Source organism: Entelurus aequoreus, linkage group LG03, assembly GCF_033978785.1.
Source record: "Entelurus aequoreus isolate RoL-2023_Sb linkage group LG03, RoL_Eaeq_v1.1, whole genome shotgun sequence".
In the NCBI taxonomy this organism is placed as follows: Eukaryota; Metazoa; Chordata; class Actinopteri; order Syngnathiformes; family Syngnathidae; genus Entelurus; species Entelurus aequoreus.
The window spans coordinates 14,365,840-14,391,976 of record NC_084733.1 but is presented as its reverse complement, the minus strand read 5'-3'; the positions used below and the strand labels follow the sequence as shown (position 1 = coordinate 14,391,976).

Sequence of the window (26,137 nt, the reverse complement as noted above, 5' to 3'; positions counted from 1 at the left end):
TGTACATGTGCATAACTTTTAAAAAAATACTTCTTTTAAAATGTAAAAATAGAAATAAAGGCATCATCTAATGAGAAAAAGATGACACACTGATAATATTAATGAACAATAAGTAAAGTATTTGTCTTTAAATATAGGGATACCATTTATCAGTAGCCTTTTTATTAGACATTACAAATTACATGTTGGTGTCACGTTCACACCCTACCCCAACTCTGTTTTAACTAACATAATTAATAGTCATGATTTCAATATTGATCGAAAATAATATTCATTATTATTTTGGCCATAATCGTGCAGCCCTATGTCTAAGACTAGATATCATACATAAACACTATTTTAATCTATATGGACAAAAAGTGCAGTTAAGTCTTATGGCCAGCAGGTGCAACCTTGCAAAATTCTTACATTTCGTTAGCATTAAAACAGTTGTTTTTCTCACTACGATAGGGCGAAACCATCCTTGCCCAGGCACACCCTCCTGGTTTTTAAGAGTATAAATATTTGGGGTTTTGGCACCAGCCGCTAGGTTAGATCTAACCAATCTAAGTCTATGAGCACGAACTGATGAAGCCTACTCGGATGAGCGGCGAAACGTCTTCCAAGACAAACCAAACAGTCCAAGTGCAGTCGATTGAATGCCCTGAGATGATAACGAACTGGATGAATGACAACCTTCATAGAAATAAATGATATACAATACATATATTTTAGCCATAATAAACATGGAGCTGCTATGAATATTGTCATGTCAAATTATGAGACCGCATACATATAGGTGGTCTTCAACTTCAGTGTTTCCCACACATTCATTTATTTGTGGCGGCCCGCCACGAAAGAATTACGTCCGCCACAAATAAAAAAAATTAAAAAATAAAACAATTTTTTTTGTTTTGTCCAGCTTCACAGGCAAATCATATAGTTGATGTAGATGCCCATATCGGCTGTTCAGATTTACTATACAAAAGAGAAGTGTAGGATACTTCTCTTGTTGCCTTATTTGTATTTGACTTTATTAAATGTATTTATATTAGAAACACAACATGTGTATATAACAAAGGGTGCAAAGTCTGCAGGCAGTAGGAAACACAAGGTTAAGTGTAGGGAGTAAAACTGATGGCAGTCTAAAGTTCAAGATTTTTGGAGCTTTTTGTTCAGTGGATCAGATGTTTGATGAAGCTCTGTGTCTATCTACCACCACTACTGTTTTCTGTTTATTTGTTACTGACTGTGGCAGGACACCTCTGCCTCTGTTTCACTTTATGTTGCTGGTAAATAATATGGTTGTAGTAGTAGGCTAAAGTTAAATTATTTAGTATGCACTAATTAAAGGGGCAGAGCTTTAAGGGAGATTTTAGCTTTTATAAGATATATTTTTTTGTAAGAACCACAATTAATAAATATATTTCAGTTAATAACTTATTGTTCAAATCTGTATATAAATATGTACATAAAGTGTTGTAATTATGTTGTAAAATGGATGGACGTTTAAAACAAAACTGTTATTATTAATTAGTAAGTATACATTTTTTGAGCCTTTTTAGAGAAAATCATACCATTGTAGTAAACTATGCAAATTACTCGATGATGTCATGGTGACCACGCCCATAGCCACGCCCCCACCACCACAGGTATCTTGGCAGTTTATGGGAAACACTGAACTTCATCATAAATTATTTGTTGTGACTTGTCGAAACAATAAGTAAAACATATCAGTGGTCAAACTAACCTGTGTTTCGGTGGGTTTGTCAGCTGTGAGGATATCTGTCGGATTGTCACTGCTGGATTTCTTTGGTTGGACGTTGCTGCTGCTCTCCTCTCCACTGTCAGAGTCGGAGTCTCTTAGTCTTTTGACGAGGGCTCTCTCCAACATGTCTCTGTAAAACACACTGAGCTTTTAGAGGGTCGAATTGTTAAAACAAAACAGCAAAAAAAGTCCTCACTCACTTGGTTTCCAGCTCGTCCTCCACTTTCTCTCGCTCCTTCTCTCTCTTCTCCAGCTCCCTGTACTGACCGAGCATGCTTTCAAAGTCCACCTGAGCCTGCCTCTGGTTGAGATCCTTCAGCTCCTGGAGGTTTTCCAGCACCTCCATCTCCATCTTGGAATCCCGCGTGCGGTTCTCCAACACCTGGCCAAGAACCATCAAGTCTTAGTCCTGAATGTATACATTCACCTTGTGACGTTAGTAGAGATGGGATTTATGGCTCTTTGAAGGCAGCTGGATCTTGAAGAACAGTTCCTTTCAAAGAGCTGTTTAAAAGACTGGCTTGTTATTAGAGTTATTTTTTTAACTGTTTTTTTAAATCAAGGAAACAATCACTAGTATCAGTTATTTGATAAGAAGTAGATCAGAATCATTTAATTTACACAAATAATATTCTATTGGTGGGAATTATTTTGAAATATTGGCTATAACTTTTTTTGTAGCCTTTTCATTGTAAACATTCTATAGGGCGGTGCCATATTTCCATGCTTTGGCAGTGACATCACTAGTTTGAATTTCCCCTCACCTAAAAAATGTGTATCATTTTATCAATATAGAAAAAAACACAAATAAATAATAAGTAAGAATAAAATGCATTAATAGATACAAAAAGTATCGATAAAATTACAATAAAAATCTGCACTATAAAAATGTGAGTACAAATTATACTGCCAAATCTGGTTGAACTACTACTCTTTAGAATATCCCTCCATCCATTTTCTACCGCTTATCCCTGTCGGAGTTTGCTGGAGCCTATGCAAACTCCACACAGAAAGACCCCGAGCCCGAAGATCGAACCCAAGACGCACACGCACTTACCCCTGTGTCACCGTGCTGTCCCTTTAGAATAATTAACCCAAAAACTGACTCCAAATAAAAATAAGAGAAAACACATACAATATAAAAATAATGATAATTACCGTATTTTCCGGGCTATAAGGCGCACTTAAAATCATTTTTCCCCCTCAAAACTCGACAGTGCGCCTTGTAACCAGGTGCGCCTAATGTAAGGAATAATTCTGGTTTTGCTTACCGACATCAAGGCTATTTTATTTGGTACATGGTGTAATGATAAATGTGACCAGTAGATGGCAGTCAAACATAAGAGATAAAAATATATGCAATTTCATGCATTACATGATTTTTTCTTCTGTCAAAATGAAAACAACAAATACATTTAAAGTACTTTACTGAGGCTTTCGCGGGCCACCTTAAATGATGTGGCGGAATTGTTTTCAATTTACAAAAAATAATAATAATATGACTCCTTTAATGCGGTGTGCCTTATATATGAAAAGAGATTGAAAATAGACCATTCATCGGCAGCGTGCCTTATAATCCGGTGCACCCTACAGTCCGGAAAATACGGTATATATAATTTCTACATAAAAAATATGTTGTTAAAAAAAAAAAGTTAATACTAATGCTGCTATATTTACTTTTACGCTGACTCATTTGCTCGTCCAGTTGCTAGTTAGGTGGCCGTCATGTGCAGAGTGGGAAATTGCCAACGCTAAATTTGGAAATTCATAAAAAAACGGCGCCCAAACAAACGGCTCAGAACTAGGAATCGGTTTTCATCGATCACCTAAAATAACTGTTTAAAAGACTCAATTTGTTCAGGAACGTCACATCTCTAGATGTTAGATGGTTACCTTCATTGGGTTGTTCAGCTCCTCCTCTTCTCGCTCCTCTTGGACTCTCTTCTCCTCTTCCTCGATGAGTTTCTCCGCTTGGAAGTTGCGGGTAGCGCCGTGCTCCATGGCGTAATCCGTGTTCTCTGGATCTGTCTAAATAATTTAAAAAAATAAAGCACTTTCACCATCGCACAGCAATTATATAAGCAAAAACTCACCTTAAATGTAATCTCAGCCAGACAGCGAGTGCATTTGATATAGAAACGGAAGATGGGAAGTCCCATGTAGAGTTGATTCTGGACCGTTTCTTTGCGAGCATTAAACTTCTTTCCCTTGTAGATGTACTCGCCACATGTTTTGCACCTGCAGATGAGCATAACAACAATAAGGAAAAAGCACCCAACCCAACCCAACCCAAGTCTGCATTGTTTTCAATAGGGACGATGAGACGTTCACTGACCTCATGTTGAACGGTGCCATCAATCTGACCACATACTGTCGATCTTTAGGGAGTTTAAGTTTGGGGATTTTAGCCGGATCAAAGTCCGGAGGGTAGTATTTCTGTAAAACAAGGAGGATATGTGGAAATTATCTCTATAAGTAGTCAACAACCAACAATACAATGACGTTTATTCTAGGGCTGGACAATTAATAACATTTTGAGCACAATTTCAATGTTGCCTTTTTTACGATCATAGAAATGTTCACGTGGAAAAAAATGATTAATGTGCCACGCAACAAGCATGCAAATTCTTGAGTTTGTAACAGTGAATTGGATGCGTGAGCGTATGACTAGAAAACAAGAGCATGTCAACAAGAAGTTTGGGATGTCACCATGGTTGCTACTATTTATTTGACACAGCACTAATATGCATAATCAATAATCACCACACTCAACAAAAAAGTATGGCCATATGATTTCCACGTACACTTAACCGCGGATGGAATCACAGAATTGGCCCAAAAAAACCAAAACGGAATTCGCTGTAAACGCAGGATACCACAGAAATGAACATAAATGTGAGTGAAATGCTGTCATTGTGAGGTAAAAGAACATGTATTTGGGAAATGTGTCCTAAATTAAACAGTGTCTCGACGGCCACTTGAAACACCGACTTAACTACGAAGCTAAAAGTTAGAACGAACAATCCGTACACACACAACACATATCATCTGCTTGTGTTGTTGTAAACAACATCATCAACCCGACCTCGGATAAGCGGAAGGAGATGGATGGATGCTTACTATGGTATATTATTTATTTGTTCACTGTTCTGTTACAGAGAACAAGGACATTGGATAACATTGCTTTGGTATGAAAAGGGGTAGGATTAAATAAACTCTGCTTCTTCCTACTCCTTTTCGGACGTGCTGTAATGAAACAACTGCAATTGTGTGATGCATTACATTGTATCGTATGCATGTTCGAAATAAACTAAAACTGAACTGAACTTTCATAAATCGACATTTATGTAGAAAAAAATTTCCCTGGAGCACAATAATGTTGACAAACATTTCTAGGTTACAGTCGTTTATAAAAAATATCAAATTTTCTTCTATAGAGAATGGGGACATCTCCACACCCTTGTCTCTCAGTCAATTTCTAATCTCCTCCCAAAACAAAACATGTACTCTCTCACATTTCACAGAGAGATGATTGACATCCTCTACAGCTCCACAGATATAACAGCCATAAACCTCCATGCTAAATTTAAGTTTAAAAAAAATATTTGAATGGTAACTCCATTAATAATTTTAAATTGTATTTCTTTCATTTTGGGAAGAACTGGGTATTTAATATACCTGTATATTGTCTTTATTTTCCTTAGCTCAACGTTTGTAAATTCCTTTAGGATATATTGTCTATGAATTGTGCATTTTTATTGGATTATGGTCACAACTAGGGCTGGGCGATATATCGATATACTCGATATATAGTGGGTTTGTCTCTGTGCGATATAGAAAATGACTATCGTGATATTTGAGTATACGTTCTCACACTGTTGCTTTTAGCTGCGGGCATTACACTACAGGCTCTTCTCACTCTTCTCACAGAGAGATAAAACAAGCGCACCTTCTTACATACGTCACATACGTATACGCCCTCGCGGAGCAGAGAGGTAGCGGCGTGGGTAACGTTAGCTTTGGTGCGAGTGGTAATACGAGAGAGAGAAGGTGCGAATCTGGTAACAAACGAAGGAAGAATTAATTCCCGAGAAAAACAGCAGGGGGTCCATCGTCTGGCGGTGGTTTGGCTTCAAGCGGGAAGATGTCGAACAGACAACCGTAATTTGTCAAGTGTGAGGCAAAAGCGTTGCATTACTGCTAATATGTAACATCATTTGAAAAGTCACCCGCTAGAGAATGAAGAGTGCTTGAAACTCCGCATGTCAACATCTCTGGCCGGTGCCACACCCGCAAAATGCCTAGGCAACCATTTCCACATCAACACCGTATGAAAAAAATAGTCAACAACATAAGGAGATAACGTCCGCAGGAACCTACCACATAGCAAAGGACATACACTATTTGATTTCCTATTATGCAGCTCATTTTTATTTGACAGTTATTGAAATATCTTGCGTGACATCATGCACAAAAGTGCACTTTATTTGTTTTAAACTATTGTAGTGGAGTTCTGTACAAAAAGTGCACTTTAATTTAGTGTTGTTTTGATTTGTCATCTTAGTGACATCTTGCACAAATAGCTTGTTTTACAATGTCTCTGACAATCTTGCACTTTCTGTTTTGGAAATGACATGAATGTTTGTGCCACTGCTTAATAACTGTTTAATAAATACACTTTTGGTCAATTGACTTAGTTGTGATTTCCCTCTCTGCATGTAAGTTTAAAATGACATGCAGTATGAAGAACAATGTTTTAATGTAGACACATAGAATCATCATACTGCTGTGATTATATGCATCAAGTGTTCATTCAAGGCTAAGGCAAAATATCGAGATATAGATCGTGTATCGTGACATGGTCTAAAAATATCGATATATTAATAAAAGGCCATATCGCCCAGCCCTAATCGCAACCATTTGGCAACCCTAAGCTAAGCTAACAGTAGCCTAGCTTGTTCGGTAGTCACCGTAGTTTATTCACACCTATTTGTAACGATTACAAGACAGTGCAATCTTTTGGATTCATACTTACATTCAGTACTTTTCTTTCCGACATTCTTAGACTTGCCGAACACCAACAGTGAGAAGTAAAGTGATAACGCAAACCTCTCTGTTTGCTGTTCTCTGGCCGAACTAAAAAGTATACTTCCGGGTTGTCTCTTAAAGGGGGAGCCTTTTTGTGCTACAAAGATAAGGTGCTGCTCCGTGTGGACGGAGGGAGCTATTACACTGGTGGCGAATGATATACATTGATTCCTTTTTTTACGTAAAATTAGACAATAAAGTTGATCTATCCAATGACGTTACCCAAACTTCTGAAGATAAAAATGCGCTAAAATAAAATGTTTGTATAATAACTGTAACACAGCTGTGTTACCAGCAATCATTTGTTATTCTCCATTGATTGATTGATTGCAACTTTTATTAGTAGATTGCACAGTACAGTACATATTCCGTACAATTGACCACTAAATGGTAACACCCGAATAAGTTTTTCAACTTGTTTAAGTCGGGGTCCACTTAAATAGATTCATGATACAGATATATACTATTTTCATAATACAGTCATCACACAAGTTAATCATCAGAGTATATACATTGAATTATTGACATTATTTACAATCCGGGGTGTGGGATATGGAGGGGTGGGGGGTGGGGGGTAGGTTTGGTTGGTATCAACACTTCAGTCATCAACAATTGCAATATCAGAGAAATGGACATTGAAACAGTGTAGGACACGACTTGGTATGATATGTACAGAAAGTAGTGGACATAGAGAGAGAGATCAGAAATTATAAGAAAAAGTGTCTACATTTGATTATTTACATTTGATTATTTACAATCCGAAGAGGTATGATGAGGAAGGGGAAGGGAGGGGAGGGCGTTAGTTTGGGGTTGAAGTTGCCTGGAGGTGTTCTTTTTTTGAAGGAGGATAGAGATGCCCTTTCTTTTACACCTATATAATAAATGTACTAAACATAATTTCGTATCATGATATAAAGCTACTAACTACTAAAAAGTAGTAAATTAAAGCATTTTAGATACACACATTCAGTATTTATTTCTATGATAAATGTTGTGGATGTTCATAATTCAATGCACTTCATATTATGGTAAATTGATTAGTTTCATGGTACAAAACCCAAAACCAGTGAAGTTGGCACATTGTGTAAATGGTAAATAAAAACAGAATACAATGATTTGCAAATCCTTTTCAACTTATATTCAATTGATTAAACTGCAAAGACAAGATATTTAATGTTTGAACTGAGAAACTACATTTTTTTTTCAAATAATCATTAACTTAGAATTTAATGGCGGCAAAAAATTGCAAAAACGTTGGCACAGGGGCATGTTCACCAATGTGTTACATGGCCTTTCCTTTTAACAGCACTCAGTAAACGTTTGGGAACTGAGGAGACACATTTTTGAAACTTCTCAGGTGGAATTCTTTCCCATTCTAGCTTGATGTACAGCTTAAGTTGTTCAACAGTCCGGGGGTCTCCGTTGTGCTATTTTAGGCTTCATAATGCGCCACACATTTTTAATGGGAGACAGGTCTGGACTACAGGCAGGCCAGTCTAGTGCCCACACTCTTTTATTATGAAGCCACGCTGTTGTAACACGTGGCTTGGCATTGTCTTGTTGAAATAAGCAGGGGCGTCCATGAAAAAGATGTTGCTTGGATAGCAATATATGTTGCTCCAAAACCTGTATGTACCTTTCAGCATTAATGGTGCCTTCACAGATGTGTAAGTTACCCATGCCTTGGGCACTAATACACCCCCATACCATCACAGACGCTGGCTTTTCAACTTTGCGCCGAGAACAGTCCGGATGGTTCTTTTCCTCTTTGGTCCACAGTTTCCAAAAACAATATGAAATGTGGACTCAGTCAGACCACAGAACACTTTTCCACTTTGTATCAGTCCATCTTAGATGAGCTTGGGTCAAGCGAAGCCGGCGGCGTTTCTGGGTGTTGTTGATAAATGGCTCTCGCTTTGCATAGTACAGTTTTAACTTGCACTTACAAATGTAGCGACAAACTGTAGTTACTGACAGTTGTTTTCCCAAGTGTTCCTGAGCCCATGTGGTGATATCCTTTACACATTGATGTGTTTTTTTTAATGCAGTACCGCCTGAGGGATCGAAGGTCACGGGCATGCAGTGATTTCTCCAGATTTTCTGAACCTTTTGATGATCTTACGGACCGTAGATGGTGAAATCCCTAAATTCCTTTCAATAGCTCGTTGAGAAATGTTGTTCTTAAACTGTTGGGACAATTTGCTCACGCATTTGTTCACAAAGTGGTGACCCTCGCCCCATCTTTGTTTGTGAATGACTGAGCATTTCATGGAAACTGCTTTTATACCCAATCATGGCACCCACCTGTTCCCAATTAGCCTGTTCACCTGCGGGATGTTCCAAATAAGTGTTTGATGAGCATTCCTTAACTTTATCAATCTTTTTTGCCACTTGTGCTTTTTTGAAACATGTTGCAGGCATCAAATTCCAAATGAGCTAATATTTGCAGAAAATAACAAAGTTTTCCAGCTCGAACATTAAATATCTTGTCTCTGCAGTCTATTTAATTGAATATAAACTAGTTGAAAAGGATTTGCAAATCATTGTATTCTGTTTTTATTTACCATTTACACAACGTGCCAACTTCACTGGTTTTGGGTTTTGTACATAAAAAGCCTTTCGGTTATTCCAGATCCCAGCGCTTCTGAGTTATTTTCTCTTACGGAATAAAAAACATTTTGTGCACCCTACACTCTACGCCGTGACTACAAATAGTATAATTTATGTATAAAATTGTTATAAGTACAACTCTGCATAACATTGTATCCTAAAGAAAAAGAAAAAATAGAAATATAGATCAACTTACAACAAATAATAGCTTTATTGACATTGTTTTTAGTCTGTAATAGAATAATTAAATAAAATATACTCAATATATAATACCATCCATCCATCCATCTTCTTCCACTTATCGGAGGTCGGGTCGCGGGGGCAGCAGCCTAAGCAGGAAAGCCCAGACTACCCTCTCCCCCGCCACTATGTCCAGCTCCTCCAGGGGGATCCCGAGGCGTTCCCAGGCCAGCCGGGAGAGATAGTCTTCCCAACGTGTCTTGGGTCTTCCCCGTGGCCTTATACCGGTCGGACGTGCCCGAAACACCTCCCTAAGGAGGCGTTCGGGTGGCATCCTGACCAGATGCCCGAACCACCTCATCTGGCTCAGCTTATGTAGCCGAGGATCGGACCGCCAAGTGCCCTGCCTTCAGCTGCCGCCCAGCTCACATTGCCCCCAACCTCTATGGCTCCTGCTATGGGTGGTGAGCCCATTGGAGGGGGGGGGACCCACGTTGCCTCTGTGCCTATCTCCGGGCCTGGCTCCAGAGGGGGGGCCCCGGTGACCCGCGTCCGGGCGAGGGAAATCTGGGTCCTTCGATTGTATTTTATTTATATAATAATGAATCCAAATTGATCAGCAATAATAACTCAGGAGCACAATATTTAGATACTTTTACCCACACAAAAAAATGAATAAACCGATTTGTGCTGATGTTTTTTCATGAAAATGAGGAAGTCAGGATTAATGGCTGCAATGAGCACGTTTTGTAGCGCAGTTTTTTGACGCGGGGTTTGACACATGATACTACAGAGCCCTAAAGGGACATGGGGGAATTTTATTTTTTTATAATTTTTTTAATTTTTTTAAATTTTTTAGACATGTATCTCGTGCGCACGAGAAACTTTTTTTTTACACGTGTATCTCGTGCGCACGAGAAACTTTTTTTTTAGACATGTATCTCGTGTGCACGATATACTGTACATGTGTAAAAAAAAAAAAAAAAAAAAAAAGAATTATATATATATATATATATATTTTTTTTAGACATGTATCTCGAGAAAGTTTCTCGTGTGCACGAGATACACGTCAAAAAAAAAAAAAATAAAAACAATTATACATTTAAAAAAAATTGTTTTATAACTTTATAAAAAGTTTCTCGTGCGCACGAGAAACTTTTTATAAAGTTATAAAAAAAAAAAGAAAAAAAATGTATAATTTTTTTTTTTTTTTATAACTTTATAAAAAAATTTTTTTAGATATGTATCTCGTGCACACGATATACATGTCTAAAAAAAAAAGAAAAGAAAAAGAATTATATATTTATTTATTTTTTTAGAGATGTATCTCGGGAAAGTTTCTCGTGCGCACGAGATACATGTCTAAAAAAAAAATTATAATAATAATTCTTTAATTTTTTTAATTTTTTATAACTTTATAAAAAGTATCTCGTGTGCACGAGAAACTTTTTATAAAGTTATAAAAAAAAAGTTTTTAAATTTATAATATTTTTTTTTTTTATAACTTTATAAAAACTTTTTTTTTTTAGACATGTATCTCGCGCACACGAGAAACTATCTCGTGCGCACGAGATACATGTCTAAAAAATTATTTTTTTAATAAAGTTATAAAAAAAAATACAAAAAAATTATTTTTTTAAAATTGTTTTTATATAACTTTATAAACGGATTTAAAAAAAATAAAAAATTAATTAAATAATTATAATTAAAAAAAAAATCCCCCATGTCCCTTTAGGGCAGGGGTCTCAAACACGCGGCCCGCGGGCCAATTGTGGCCCGGGAGACGTTATTTTGCGGCCCCCACCTTAATATGAAAGTTTAATGTTAGTGCGGCCCGCGAGTTTTAAATGAATGGCGCTTGACAGCGTTGTGTGCGGAGCTGAAGAAATCTACCAATCACGTTGTGGTATGAGGCTCTCGACAATATCGAGGGCGTGCCGTGATGGCACTGTCATCTTTTTCTCCATACTAACAGCGTGCCAGCCCAGACACATGTTGTATGAGGCTTCTAGAGACACACGCAAGTTATTGCAAGACATACTTGAGGAACAGCCATACATGTCACACTGAGGGTGGTCATATTTTATTTTATTTATATTTTAACACTGTTACAAATATGCGCCACACTGTGAACCCACACCAAACAAGAATGACAAACACATTTCGGGAGAACATCCGCACCTAAACACAACATAAACACAACAGAACAAATACCCAGAATCCTTTGCAGCCCTAACTCTTCCGGGCTACAAAAACACCCCCGCTACCCCCAACCCCGCCCAACTCAACCCCCCCCCCCCCCCATCTCCCGAATTCGGAGGTCTCAAGGTTGGCAAGTATGCATTGACGTCACTTGCGTAATGCAAGCAGAGAAACATTTTGCCGCTTTTCTATGACACACGCTCTTCCTTCCTCCCTCCCTGCCTCCCTCCCTCGCCCGCCTGCTCGCTCCCGCCCCCGTTGTAAACAGTCCGGGCGGGGAAGACGAGCACTCCGCCGAAGGAGCGAGCGACAATACAAAAGTGTGGTGCACTGGACCCCAGCGCTGATACAGACGTGTAACACGTTAGTGGTGATGTTAACCCGTTCGGGGCTAATTGTGCTACCGTAACTGTAAACTCCACCCCCCACCCTCCTCCCGTTGGCTCCAGACAGAGACGATTTTTGATGCAATATTTCTTTCACAGGGGCACCCCGACGTGTCTTATTTCATTTCATTTCATTTTTATTTATCTCCTTCATTGATGTGCATCTTTGATCGATAGACAATTATACCTCAATTTTTAAATTATACATTTACACACCAATGCCTGAGAAGGAGCAGGATGAAGAAAAATCTTATATTTTTCTGCCCCCTTCAACATAGTACGTAGTCTTACTTAATGATATCATATAAACAAACAATTACATCCAAATATAACGAAAACAAACAAAAAAACACAAGAAGTGCAAAACTTCATGATGTACAAAACGAAGAAAAAAAACAAAATAAGTAGTATACACCTCACAGGATGATACAAAACAAATACAAAACTAGGCAAAAAATAAGTAAAATAATAAATATAAAGCAAAATGTAAACACTTATGGCTGTCCATATGATCTCATTGTTCTGTCCTTATATATTTTTTCAATTGGAATATATTTTTAAAATCTTTTATCTCTTGTAAAGAGAATTCCATAGTTTAACCCCCACCACTGATATACACATTTGTTTTAAAGTTGTCCTTGAATACTGATGTTTGAAATGACCTTTTCTTCTATGCTCTTCATTCTCAGAAGTGATGACAAACATTTTTTGTAAATTTGCTGGTAATGTTTTACTTTTAGCCTTAAACATGACACATAATGTCTGTAACTTTACTAGCTCCTGTAGTTTCAATAAACCCGAATTAATAAATAATATGTTAGTGTGTTTTAAGTAATCTACTTTATGAATAATCCTTATAGCTCTTTTCTGTAGTTGATACAGAGAAAGTTGCGTTGCACAAGGAATACAATTTGAAACGTCATTATACAACTAGACATGCTGAGGAGTATGCAAAATACTAGGGGAGTGAACCGGGTTGCAAATTTTAAAACCAGTCTACTGAGGCAACAAGATTTCGTCAAGAAAGCAAGCGAAAAGAGCGATGCAGCAGTCAAAGCTAGCTACATGGTGAGTGAGATGGTTGCTAGGGCGGGAAAGCCATTCAAAGGAGGTGAATTCATTAAAAAGTGCATGTTAGATTTTTTTTAAGAAATCTTTTCTTGCGGCCCAGCCTCACCCAGTTTCTGCATCCAGTGGCCCCCAGGTAAATTGAGTTTGAGACCCCTGCTTTAGGGGCTCCGTATGATACTGATAAAGTGAAGTGAATTATATTTATATAGCGCTTTTCTCTAGTGACTCAAAGCGCTTTTACATAGTGAAACCCAATATCTAAGTTACATTTAAACCAGTGTGGGTGGCACTGGGAGCAGGTGGGTAAATTAGCTTGCCCAAGGACACAACGGCAGTGACTAGGATGGCAGAAGCGGGGATCGAACCTGGAACCCTCAAGTTGCTGGCACGGCCACTCTACCAACCGAGCTATACCGCCCCATAAAGCTTGTTCCCGGGGTCACATGCGCCACCCAAAGGAGATCCTGCCCCACTATTTGAAAAAGACTGGATTTTTCCAACAAGAGGAAATTGTGTGGGGATTATAGATTGGTGTCAATACGGGTTAATCAGCCTGCTTCCTGCTTTATTTGTCCCATCGGGCGGTGATGACATGCAGGACGATCGACGCGAGAACACATATTGGCTGTGGTCGCAATGACTCATCCGACCATTTAATTCTTCCAATATGTCCAATGGACGCTATGTACCATCCAAAGGTGGCGATCAGCGCAGCCCAGGTCAGCGTCTCCATCAATATTTCAGATGCTGATGATGTCATAAACCCCTATAAAGACGAAGCACGCATCGAAGCCTCCAAGAAACCGCCTTACCGTCCCGTCAGCAGCACCATGGTCAGCGCCAGAGCCCTCCTCCTCCTCGCCGTGGCAGTCTGCTGCTGCACCGACTTCCTGCGGCCGGCTCAGGCCGAGGATGCCTCCACGGAGACGCGCTCCTTGGACTTCCCGCTGAAAAGACAACAGGAGAAAGACCTGGTGAGATGATGGCTCATTAAAAAACGAATAGGACTGGCGGGTTATTTTTTTGGTTAATGTATTTTGAATGCAGATTGATGCTTTACAAGAAGTCCTGGAGAAGTTGAGGAACAAAGAGATACCGTCTGAGAAGAAGCTTGGCTGGCTTCCATCGGTAAGTACAACACATTACTCATAAACATGGACTACATTTAGTCCAATTTTATTTTATTTGTAGTTTGTGTCCTAATTTAATTGCAGTCCCATTTGTTCCCTTTCTTCATTTTTTTGACAAATTATGTTCAATTCAATGAAATCAAATGATCAACATATTTCTTAATTTAAAGTTAAAGTACCAATGACACTAGGTGTGGCGAAATTATTCTCTGCATTTGACCTATCACCTTTGATCACCCCCCCGGAGGTGAGGGGAGCAGTGAGCAGCAGCGGTGGCCGCGCCCGGGAATCATTTTTAAATATTTAACCCCCAATTCCAAACCTTGATGCTGAGTGCCAAGCAGGGAGGTAATGTGTCCAATTTTTATAGTCTTTGGTATGACTCGGCCGGGGTTTGAACTCACAACCTACCAATCTCAGGGCGGACACTCTGACCTACTCAGTGGCATAGTGGTTGATTTACTTTGGTAGTTATTTGATTTTTATTTAACTGTTGTCTTGCTCAACTAATTTATTATCAGTTTTTAATGTGTTTTTTTTCTTTTTTCATTACAGTGTAAAACTTAAAAAAATGAGTTCAATTAAATTGAATTAGTTGGTTAAGATATTTATTCTTTTATTTTGCTTTAATATTTCAGTGTGGCTGCAAATTCATTTAGTTATTTATCCATGTTATAATAAAAAAAAATGAATGTGTGTTTTTACATTTCAGCATACAAGTCAATGAAATGAAATTACATTAAAATGTGTTAAAATCATTAAAATCTGTTAAAATTTTACATGAGACTCAACGATTGATTTTATTTAATTTAATCTAATTCCAAATCAGCCCCTTTCATCATTATTGTCTTATATGACATTGTGACTGTCAATGTATTTTTTATTTTATTTACATAAATATTTTTTTCTCCCCCTGCAGGAAAAGCAAAATGCAACATGAAAACATAATACAAATATTTGTTTTAAGATCGATTACCTTCGCTGAATATATTGGCAATATACAAACCGATAGAAAAAAATACATAAATACAAATAAATATGTGTACTAGTTAAAATTCAAAAAGTACAATAAAAATATATTATTACATTTTGCCTGTGATTGCCAATTACTTTAGAAGAATATCTATACAATTTATATGCTAAATATTAGAAAACAAATAAATATCAACAATTCTATTATTATGTCACTAAAAATGGTGAAATTATAAAATACATCAAATAATTTTGTCTTGTATGATTAATTGCCTTAGTTGAATAACTATACAAATAATGGACAAAATTATAGAACATTTATTTTAAAGTAAATTTAAATGTTTTTATTTTTTTCTCCCTCTGCAGGAAAAGCAAAATGCAACATGAAAACATAATACAAATATTTGTTTTAAGATCGATTACCTTCGCTGAATATCTATATTGGCAATATACAAACCGATAGAAAAAAATACATAAATACAAATAAATATGTGTACTAGTTAAAATTCAAAAAGTACAATAAAAATATATTATTACATTTTGTCTGTGATTGTCAATCACTTTAGAAGAATATCTATACAATTTATATGCTAAATATTAGAAAACAAATAAATATCAACAATTCTATTTTTATGTCACTAAAAATGGTGAAATTATAAAATACATCAAATCATTTTGTCTTGTATGATTAATTGCCTTAGTTGAATATCTATACAAACAATGGACAAAATTATAGAACATTTATTTTAAAGTAAATTTAAATGTTTTTATTTTTTTCTCCCTCTGCAGGAAAAGCAAAATGCAACATGAAAACATAATACAAATATTTGTTTTAAGATCGATTACCTTCGCTGAATATCTATATTGGCAATATACAAACCGATAGAAAAAAATACATAAATACAAATAAATATGTGTACTAGTTAAAATTCAAAAAGTACAATAAAAATATATTGTTACATTTTGCCTGTGATTGTCAATTACTTTAGAAGAATATCTATACAATTTATATGCTAAATATTAGAAAACAAATAAATATCAACAATTCTATTATTATGTCACTAAAAATGGTGAAATTATAAAATACATCAAATAATTTTGTCTTGTATGATTAATTGCCTTAGTTGAATATCTATATAAACAATGGACAAAATTATAGAACATTTATTTTAAAGTAAATTTTAAAAAATATATTTTTTTCTCTCTCTGCAGGAAAAGCAAAATGCAACACGAAAACATAATACAAATATTTGTTTTAAGATCTATTACCTTCGCTGAATATCTATATTGGCAATATACAAACCGATAGAAAAAAATACATAAATAAATATGTGTACTAGTTAAAATTCAAAAAGTACAACAAAAATATATTATTACATTTTGCCTGTGATTGCCAATTACTTTAGAAGAATATCTATACAATGTATATGCTGAATATTAGAAAACAAATAAATATCAACAATACTACTATTATGTCACTAAAAATGGTGAAATTATAAAATACATCAAATAATTTTGTCTTGTATGATTAATTGCCTTAGTTGAATATCTATATAAACAATGGACAAAATAATAGAACATTTATTTTAAAGTAAATAAAAAAAATATATATTTTAAGCTACGAAGCCCCTAAAGGGAATGGGGGAAATTTATTTTAAAAACATTTTTTTTTAATTTTTATTTTTTTTAGACAGACTAAAAAATAAAAAAATTAAAAAAAAAATTTTTAATTTTTTTTTAATGACTTTATAAAAAGTTTCTCGTGCGCACGAGATAGTTGCTTGTGCGCATGAGATACATTATCTAAAAAAAAAAAAAAAAAAATTGAAAAAAAAAAAAATGAAAAAAAAATATTCCCCCATGTCCTTTCAGGGGCTCCGTAAAAAGCAAAATGCAACATGAAAACATAATACAAATATTTGTTGTCCTGTTCAGTCCTTTTCTGGATTCGTTTATCAGTTTATTTACAGTAAACCCTTGTTTATAGCTGTTAATTGGTTGTGGGCCTAACTGTGTTTTCAGCAAAGTAGGATTTATTAATTATAGAACAAATATTTTCAAAGCTACAGCATAAAAACATTGTTCTAGTTACTTAAAAAACAAACACATACGATAATTACCTTTACACTTATTTAATCCAATATTGTAATGCTGCCTGAAGCTGAGCCAATCAGTGGCCATGATACTAAACACTTTGGTTGGTTTAGTCCCTTTAGTCATTTTATGCGTGAAAGTGTTTAATTAAAAAATATCGAACAAACCTGCGATAGAGTGAAGCTGCAGACTTGGAAGCATGATGTGATGTTTGCTTTGACATATTTGATAATGCTCTTCATCCTCCTCATTTTGATCCTTATGCTGTTTTTTTGTCATCATTTTTAGTGCGACGCGGGGGAGCCCTGTGCCGTGCGGAAAGGCGCACGTATTGGCACGCTGTGCAGCTGTCCCAGGGGGACTTCCTGTAACTTTTATGTCCTCAAGTGTTTGTGAAAAAAAAAAAAAAAAAAGAGCAGTCATGATAAAAAAAAAAGAAAGAAAAAAAGGAAAAGACATCATCAGGGGGTTGGTGAGCAAACATTTGTTAAAGCCTCTTTTTTTAAGTGAAATGAAAATTGTTGTGATTTTTTGCAAATTTTGAATGGGGAGTGTTGGTGTTTAATATAATAAATTTGATGTTGTTATAAAAGCCAAAATACCATTGGATGGTGGTGTGGTTGTGTGGCCTTGCATAACATTTGTGATTAAAAGAAGAAACAATTTTGTGTATTGCATCATCGCCTAAAGCAGGCTTGGGCAATAATTTAGAGAAAAAAATGTGTCTGGGGGCCGGTATATCTAATTTTTGGGAACACTAATACAAAACCTCCCAATAATGTCTGCTTGAATGCTAAAAACGTTATGACAGACCGCCTTAAAAAACGGAATGGAATTTTACATTTTTTTTACTGAATGAGACACCCAGAATGTACACTACCGTTCAAAAGTTTGGGGTCACCCAAACAATTTTGTGGAATAGCCTTCATTTCTAAGAACAAGAATAGACTGTCGAGTTTCAGATGAAAGTTCTCTTTTTCTGGCCATTTTGAGCGTTTAATTGACCCCACAAATGTGATGCTCCAGAAACTCAATCTGCTCAAAAGAAGGTCAGTTTTGTAGCTTCTGTAACGAGCTAAACTGTTTTCAGATGTGTGAACATGATTGCACAAGGGTTTTCTAATCATCAATTAGCCTTCTGAGCCAATGAGCAAACACATTGTATCATTAGAACACTGGAGTGATAGTTGCTGGAAATGGGCCTCTATACACCTATGTAGATATTGCACCAAAAACCAGACATTTGCAGCTAGAATAGTCATTTACCACATTAGCAATGTATAGAGTGTATTTCTTAAAGTTAAGACTAGTTTAAAGTTATCTTCATTGAAAGGTACAGTGCTTTTCCTTCAAAAATAAGGACAATTCAATGTGACCCCAAACTTTTGAACGGTAGTGTACACGAAAATAAAGAATGTGGGATTTACAATATTAACTACGAACAATAAAACACTGAATATTGACAACATATGAACTTCACACCCCCCCTCCATCGACATATTTTACAATCAAGTGAAACGCAACAAAAATGCAACAAACAGCGAAATATGAACGCAAAGGGTAAAAAAAACCACAAAAACACTTACAATCTGATATATCTGATATATTTTCCTATTTCAGGCTGGCCGCTCTGGAAACACTCTGTGGAAACGCTCCCCACCCACACTGCTTGGTACCTCATCTGAGCTGCTGTGACTTAGATTACCATAGTAACTAATTAGATTACCATAGTAACTAGTATATCACGCAAAAGCGCAGATTCCAACCATTGAAATATTTTGTACAATTCAAGACTTACGGTCATTTGAAAACATCACTGCACATCATAATGGCGGCTACAGATTCCATCTTAAAAATAAAAATAAATTATTTGGCCCCCGGGCCTTATTTTGCCCAGATCTGGCCTAAAGTATGAAGCTTAAGGAAGATATTTTTCTATACGGATCCTTGTTGGTATGTTGTTTTAGTGACATCATTTTTTTTGTTTGATTAGTAGCAATAATCACAAATACTTACATTAAAAAGGTATGATTTTTAAATTCAACTCATATTGTTTGTAGATGTATACTACATAAAATACTATAGATCAGGGGTGTCAAACTCATTTTAGCTCAGGGGTCACACGGAGGAAACTCTGTGCACACGCGGGCCGGACTATTAAAATAATGGCATTATAACTAAAAAATAAAGACAACTTCAGATTGTTTTCTTTGTCTTAGTTTGGTGAAAAATAGAACAAACGCATTCTGGAAATATTACAATAAAAATATAGAAAAAATACAGGCAGTGGTAAAGTTTAGATCCATGAAGGAAAGAAGAAAGTGATAGAATGTTTGTAACTGACTACATTTACATATGCATAAAAATGTGTTTTCTTGTGTATTATTTTTTTAATGAATTAAGTAACGTTTATGACAACATTTTTCCAAAACACAATATAGAATGTGACATTTATCGTTTGTTTTCAAAACGCTTACAAAAAAGTGGTACCCCAACATTTTTTATGACTTGATGGGGTCCCTGCACCCCATTTTGAAAATTCCTAGCGGCAACACTGCGGGCCGGTTCTAATTCCCGGGGGCCATAGATAATTTATTCAGGGGCCAGATCCGGCCCGCGGGCCTTGACTTTGACACCACTGCTATAGATGAATAGATAATAACAAATATATAATTGCAATATATTACAAATGTGTAAAGAAAATAGTTGAAACAATTACCGTATTTTCCGCACTATAAGGCGCACCTAAAAGCCTCCAATTTTCTCAAAAGCTGACAGTGCGCCTTATAATCCGGTGCGCTTTATATATGGACCAATATTGAGCTACAACAGGTCTCGCAACTACGGGATGCATAACATAACCCCAGCCTCTACTGTAGCGTCTATTCTATGCGCCTTATAATGCGGTGCGCCTTATATATGAACACAGTTATAAAATAAGCCGTTCATTGAAGGTGCGCCTTATAATCCGGTGCTCCCTATAGTGCGGAAAATATGGTACATAAAAGGGACAAGCTGTAGAAAATGGATGGATGGAATTACATAAAAATATTTGTGAATACAATGAAAATCGTATGAAGTACAACTTTTGACTTGAATACATAAAACCATGAAATAAAATAGGAAAATATATAAAAAGCAGCAAAATATTTACAACAAGTCTAAAAATAATCCATCCATCCACTTACTACCGCTTGTCCCTCCCGGGGTTATAATAAATAATGAATTTAGTAATTTGTGAGGGATTATTTTTTTAAATGTATGAAAGCGAATACAAAATATTAGAAAACTATATAAATAGCTATAAATCTAAAAACATATTAATACACCATGTATGGATAGAAAGAAACTCAAACATTCTAGTGATTTATGATTCCATTGTCTTAGTTGAATATATATGTAAATAATACACACAAATGCATTATGTAAATACATAGCATACATTTATGGAATATGTATGAATAACAGTAAAATTCAAAATATGTAATCGATTGATTTGTGATGGATTAATTTATAAAAACTATATCGATTTCTATACATCTAAAAACATTTCAATGAAACGTGTGTAAATAAAAAGAAAATTAAATAAACTTTTTAGTAATTTATGATTCTACTGCTTTATCTGGTGTGCATTAAAAAATACAGAATAATACAACAAAAATGCATGAAAAGCAAATTCTAAAGATGTGACTAAAAATTGTAGACAAAAAAAATATATTAGCTGATTGTGAGTTTTAAGATCGCTTACCTTCGCTGAATATCTATATTGGCAATATACAAACCGATAGAAAAAAATACATAAATACAAATAAATATGTGTACTATTATGAGTTAAAATGAAAAAAGTACAATAAAAATATATTATTACATTTTGTCTGTGATTGTGAATTACTTTAGAAGAATATCTATACAAACTATATACTAAATATTAGAAAACAAATAAATATCAACAATTCTACTATTATGTCACTAAAAATGGTGAAATTATAAAATAGATCAAATAATTTTGTCTTCTATGATTAATATCTATATAATAGATAGACACAATTATAGAAAAATATGTAAAGTAAATAAAAAAACAAATCTTTATAAAATATCTATAAATAACAATAAAATGTAAACAATAAATTGGGTGATTTGGGATGGATTCATTTATCCAAATATATCAAATTAAATGCAAAATGATACAGAAAATATATAAATAGCTATGAATAAATAAAAACATGTCAAAAAAATGTGAGGGGAAAAATTTATATTAAAGTAATTATTTATTTATTTATTATTTATATTGGCAATATACAAACCGATAGAAAAAAATACATAAATACAAATAAATATGTGTACTATTATGAGTTAAAATTCAAAAAGTACAATAAAAATATATTATTAAATTTTGTCTGCGATTGTTAATTACTTTAGAACAATATCTATACAAACTATATACTAAATATTAGAAAACAAATAAATATAAACAATTCTACTATTATGTCACTAAAAATGGTGAAATTATAAAATACATCAAAAAAATTTGTCTTCTACGATTAATTGCCTTAGTTGAATATCTATATAATAGATGGACAAAATAATAGAAAAATATGTAATGTAAATTAAAAAAAAATCTTTATAAAATATCTATAAATAACAATAAAATGTAAAAAATAAATTGGGTGATTTGGGATGGATTCATTTATCCAAATATATCAAATTAAATGCAAAATTATACAGAAAATATATAAATAGCTATAAATAAAAACAAACCGTCAATAAAGTATGTGCGGTGGGGGAATTAAATTAATTATTTAGTGATCTATGACTTATTTATTATTATTTATTGTCAAGTAGGTATTGTCTTATATAGTGTATGTTAAAAAATATTGAAGAATACAACAAATATGTATAAACAGCAAATTCAAAAAAACGTCAGTAGACATTAAAAATATATATCAACTAATTGTGAGTTTTATGATCGATTGCCTAAGCTGAATATCCATATATGTATTATACAAAGCGATTTGCACAATAATCTCAATTAAAATAATTTAAAAAAAAAATAAAAAAAAACATTTTATGTACCTATGTATGAACAATATGCAAAATAATATAAATAATGTAAACAAATGTTGAAATTATGATAAAAATTTGTCACTTTATGTCTTTTATGATGAATTGCCTCAGTTGAATACGCATAGCTTTTAAAGAATTACCCAAATAATTGAAACATATATAAATAATGATCAAAAATTGCACTATGTCAATGTGATTGGTTTTGCTGAGTATATAGAAACACCCTCATAAATAAATGAATATAAATCTATTATATAAAATTATCTAAAGGCATGTTATTGATTGTGACACTGCTCATGAATAATTGAATAAGTGATCTTATACTCACACATTCCTTCCTCCCATCCTCGACTCCACCAGTGGGGCTCCTCTGATGACGTCACAGGCGGCAACCAACATGGCGTCCGGCCGGCTGCAGGAGAGGGAGGTCCAGCGGGAGGGGAGACGCTGCGTGGACGCCAAGCTCCTCCAAGGCAACAAATACTCGCTGCTCGTCATCATTGGACGCGCGGCTCCCCACGGACACGCAGGACACGTCTGCCAACGCATCCAGACAGGTATTAACCAGGCTTTTTCACACAAAGAAATGGCCTTTTTAATCATCTCAGCACTGCGGCATCCGACTGACCGTGAATGCGTCATTTATGGCCATCATACACAATGTCCTTTTTTTTTTGGCGTTTTATCTTGAAGAAACACGCGTTATGTTGTCAAACTGCGGATGGATTGTGGATGCTATTTTGGTGTGACATATTGTGTTGTTGTTAATCATGTATTGCGACCGGCCACAACATTAGGAACACCTGCGCTGTCTAATCACGTGACGCAATGTATCACAACAACATTTACATAATAATACTCAAAATATGTGCGTATTGTGTACATCTTCCCACTAATTTGCACCTTTTCTGCAGCTGAATAAGGAAATATTAGGAATTTTTTTCAGGTCAATAGTAGAGATGTCCGATAATGGCTTTTTTGCCAATATTCCGATATTGTCCAACTCTTAATTACCGATACCGATATATACAGTCGTGGAATTAACACATTATTATGCCTAATTTTGTTGTGATGCCCCGCTGGATGCATTAAACAATGTAACAAGGTTTTCCAAAATAAATCAACTCAAGTTATGGAAAAAAATGCCAACATGGCACGGCCATATTTATTATGGAAGTCACAAAGTGCATTATTTTTTTGAACATGCCTCAAAACAGCAGCTTGGAATTTGGGACATGCTCTCCCTGAGAGGGCATGAGGAGGTTGAGGTGGGGGGCTAGGGGCTAGCGGGGGGTGTATATTGTAGCGTCCCGGAAGAGTTAGTGCTGCAAGGGGTTCTGGGTATTTGTTCTGTTGTGTTTATGTTGTGTTACGGTGCGGATGTTCTCCCGAAATGTGTTTGTCATTCTTGTTTGGTGTGGGTTCACAGTGTGGCGCGTATTTGTAACAGTGTTAAAGTTGTTTATACGGTCACCCTCAGTGTGATCTGTATGGCTGTCGACCAAGTATGCTTTGCATTCACTTGTGTGTGTGAAAAGCCGTAGATATTATGTGATTGGACCGGCACGCAAAGGCAGTGCCTTTAAGGTTTATTGGCGCTCTGTACTTCTCCCTACGTCCGTGTACACAGCGGCGTATTAAAAAGTCATGCATTTTACTTTTTGAAACCGATACCGATCATTTCCGAACCGATACCGATCATTTCCGATATTACATTTTAAAGCATTTATCGGCCGATAATATCGGCAGCCCGATATTATCGGACATCTCTAGTTAATAGCTCACACTGTTATTTTGTCAAAAAAATCTCCAAATTGTCGTACATTAGAGTGGGGGTGTACAAAATGTGGCCCCGGGAGCTATTTGCAGCCCTCCAGCCTAAAAAAAAAAAGTCCCTCGAATTTACAGTGAAAAACTCACAGCTTAGTCACTGGAATTTTACTGTATGAATAAAAGTGGTACTGTTTCTCCATTTACAGTAATGCGCTGTAAAAAAAACGGCCATAGATTTTATGGTGAAAAACTGGCAGCTCAGTCGGAAGAATTTTACTGTAAAAATAAAAGTGGTATCATTTTTCCATTTACAGTGTTGTAATGTAAAAACAACGGTTGTAGATTTTACTGTAAAAAAAAAAAAAAGGCAGCTCAGTGTCCAGAATTGTACTGTAAAAATAAAACTGGGACAGTTTTTTCATTGAATGCACTGTAATAACGGCCGTAGATTTTACGGTAAAAAAAACTGGCAACTCAGGCACTAGGATTTTACTGTAAAATCAGTAATATACTGTAAAGACGACTGTATATTATAAGGTAAAAAAAAAGGCAAATCAGTGGCTAGAATTTTACCATAAAAACAACTGTGGTACCATTTCCACAATTACAGTAATGCACTGTAAAAACAACAACCATATAATTTACGGTAAAGAAACGGCAGCTCAGTTGCCAGTGTTTTACCGTAGAATTAAAAGTCATACCGTTTGTCTATTTACAGTAATGTACTGTAAAAACAACTGCCTTTGATTTTACGGTAAAAAACTGGCAGATCAGTCGGCAGAATTTTAGAGTAAAAATTACTAATGTTCCTTTTCCATATTTACAGTATTGTACTGTAAAAACACCGTAGATTTTACAGTAAAAACTGGCAAATCTATCGCCGGAATTTTACTGTAAAAATAAAAGTGGTACTGTTTCTCCATTTACAGTAATGCCCTGTAAAAAAAAAACGGCCATAGATTTTACGGTGAAAAACTTGCAGCTCAGTCGCCAGAATTTTACTGTAAAAATAAAAGTGGTATCATTTTTCCATTTACAGTATTGCAATGTAAAAACAACGGTTGTAGATTTTACCGTAAAAAAAATTGGTAGCTCAGTGTCCAGAATTGTACTGCAACTTTTATTTACCGTAATGAACTGTAAAAACAACGGTCGTAGATTTTACGGTTAAAAAAAAAGAAAGGAAGCTCAGTCGCCAGAATTTTACTGTAGAAATAAAACTGGGACAGTTTTTTCATTTAATTTAAATGCACTGTAATAACGGCCGTAGATTTTACGGTAAAAAAAACTGGCAAATCAGTCACCAGCAATTTACTGTAAAATGAGTAATGTACTGTAAAAACAAGTGTAGATTATAGGGTGAAAAAAAATTGCAACTCAGTGGCTAGAATTTTACCGTAAAAACAACTGTGGTACCAATTACAGTAATGCACTGTAAAAACAACAACCATTGATTTTACAGTAAAGAAACGGCAGCTCAGTTTCCAGTGTTTTACCGTAGAAATAAAAGTCATACCGTTTTTCTATTTACAGTAATGTACTGTAAAAACAACTGCCTCTGATTTTACGGTAAAAAACTGGCAGCTCAGTCGGAAAAATTTTAGAATAAAAATAACTGATGTTCTTTTCCCGCATGTACAGTATTCTGCTGTAAAAACACTATGGATTTACAGTAAAAACTGGCAAATCTGTCGCCGGAATTTGACTGTAAAAATAACTGTGGTACTGTTTCCCCAATTACAGTAATGCGCTGTAAAAACAACCTCAGATACTACGGGAAAATACTGGCAGCTCAGTCGTCAAACTTTTACTGTAAAAAT

At 35.3% G+C, this 26,137-nt stretch overlaps 3 protein-coding genes across 4 annotated transcripts in view; 2 read left to right on the top strand and 1 right to left on the bottom strand.

The window, feature by feature from the left end:
* The window catches only part of yju2 (YJU2 splicing factor homolog), a 36,358-nt gene that overhangs the window by 1,779 nt on the left and 8,442 nt on the right, over window positions 1-26,137 (bottom strand). Inside the window, exons 4-10 of one of the 2 annotated variants that reach the window (XM_062041306.1) lie at window positions 22,873-23,081; window positions 14,097-14,231; window positions 4,083-4,183; window positions 3,841-3,985; window positions 3,641-3,775; window positions 1,948-2,129; window positions 1,730-1,877 (exon numbers count right to left, since the gene is read on the bottom strand). In XM_062041306.1, the coding sequence (XP_061897290.1) occupies window positions 1,730-1,877; window positions 1,948-2,129; window positions 3,641-3,775; window positions 3,841-3,985; window positions 4,083-4,102 (630 nt within the window). In that variant the 5' untranslated portion in view covers window positions 4,103-4,183; window positions 14,097-14,231; window positions 22,873-23,081. Of the gene's footprint in view, window positions 1-1,729; window positions 1,878-1,947; window positions 2,130-3,640; window positions 3,776-3,840; window positions 3,986-4,082; window positions 4,184-6,782; window positions 6,925-14,096; window positions 14,232-22,872; window positions 23,082-26,137 lie in introns of those variants that run through there. The other variant, XM_062041305.1, reaches the window with a different exon arrangement.
* LOC133646188 (cocaine- and amphetamine-regulated transcript protein-like) lies at window positions 14,103-18,088 on the top strand. Its single transcript, XM_062041308.1, has 3 exons — window positions 14,103-14,258; window positions 14,332-14,412; window positions 17,769-18,088. Exons 1-3 carry the CDS (start codon window positions 14,115-14,117, stop codon window positions 17,874-17,876), a joined length of 333 nt encoding a protein of 110 aa, XP_061897292.1. The 5' UTR covers window positions 14,103-14,114; the 3' UTR covers window positions 17,877-18,088.
* LOC133646185 (microtubule-associated protein 1S-like) overlaps window positions 22,941-26,137 on the top strand; it is a 30,650-nt gene continuing 27,453 nt past the window's right edge. The window contains exon 1 of the mRNA XM_062041304.1: window positions 22,941-23,101. Within this exon, the coding sequence (XP_061897288.1) occupies window positions 22,942-23,101 (160 nt within the window). The 5' untranslated portion in view covers window position 22,941. The remainder of the gene's footprint in view (window positions 23,102-26,137) is intronic.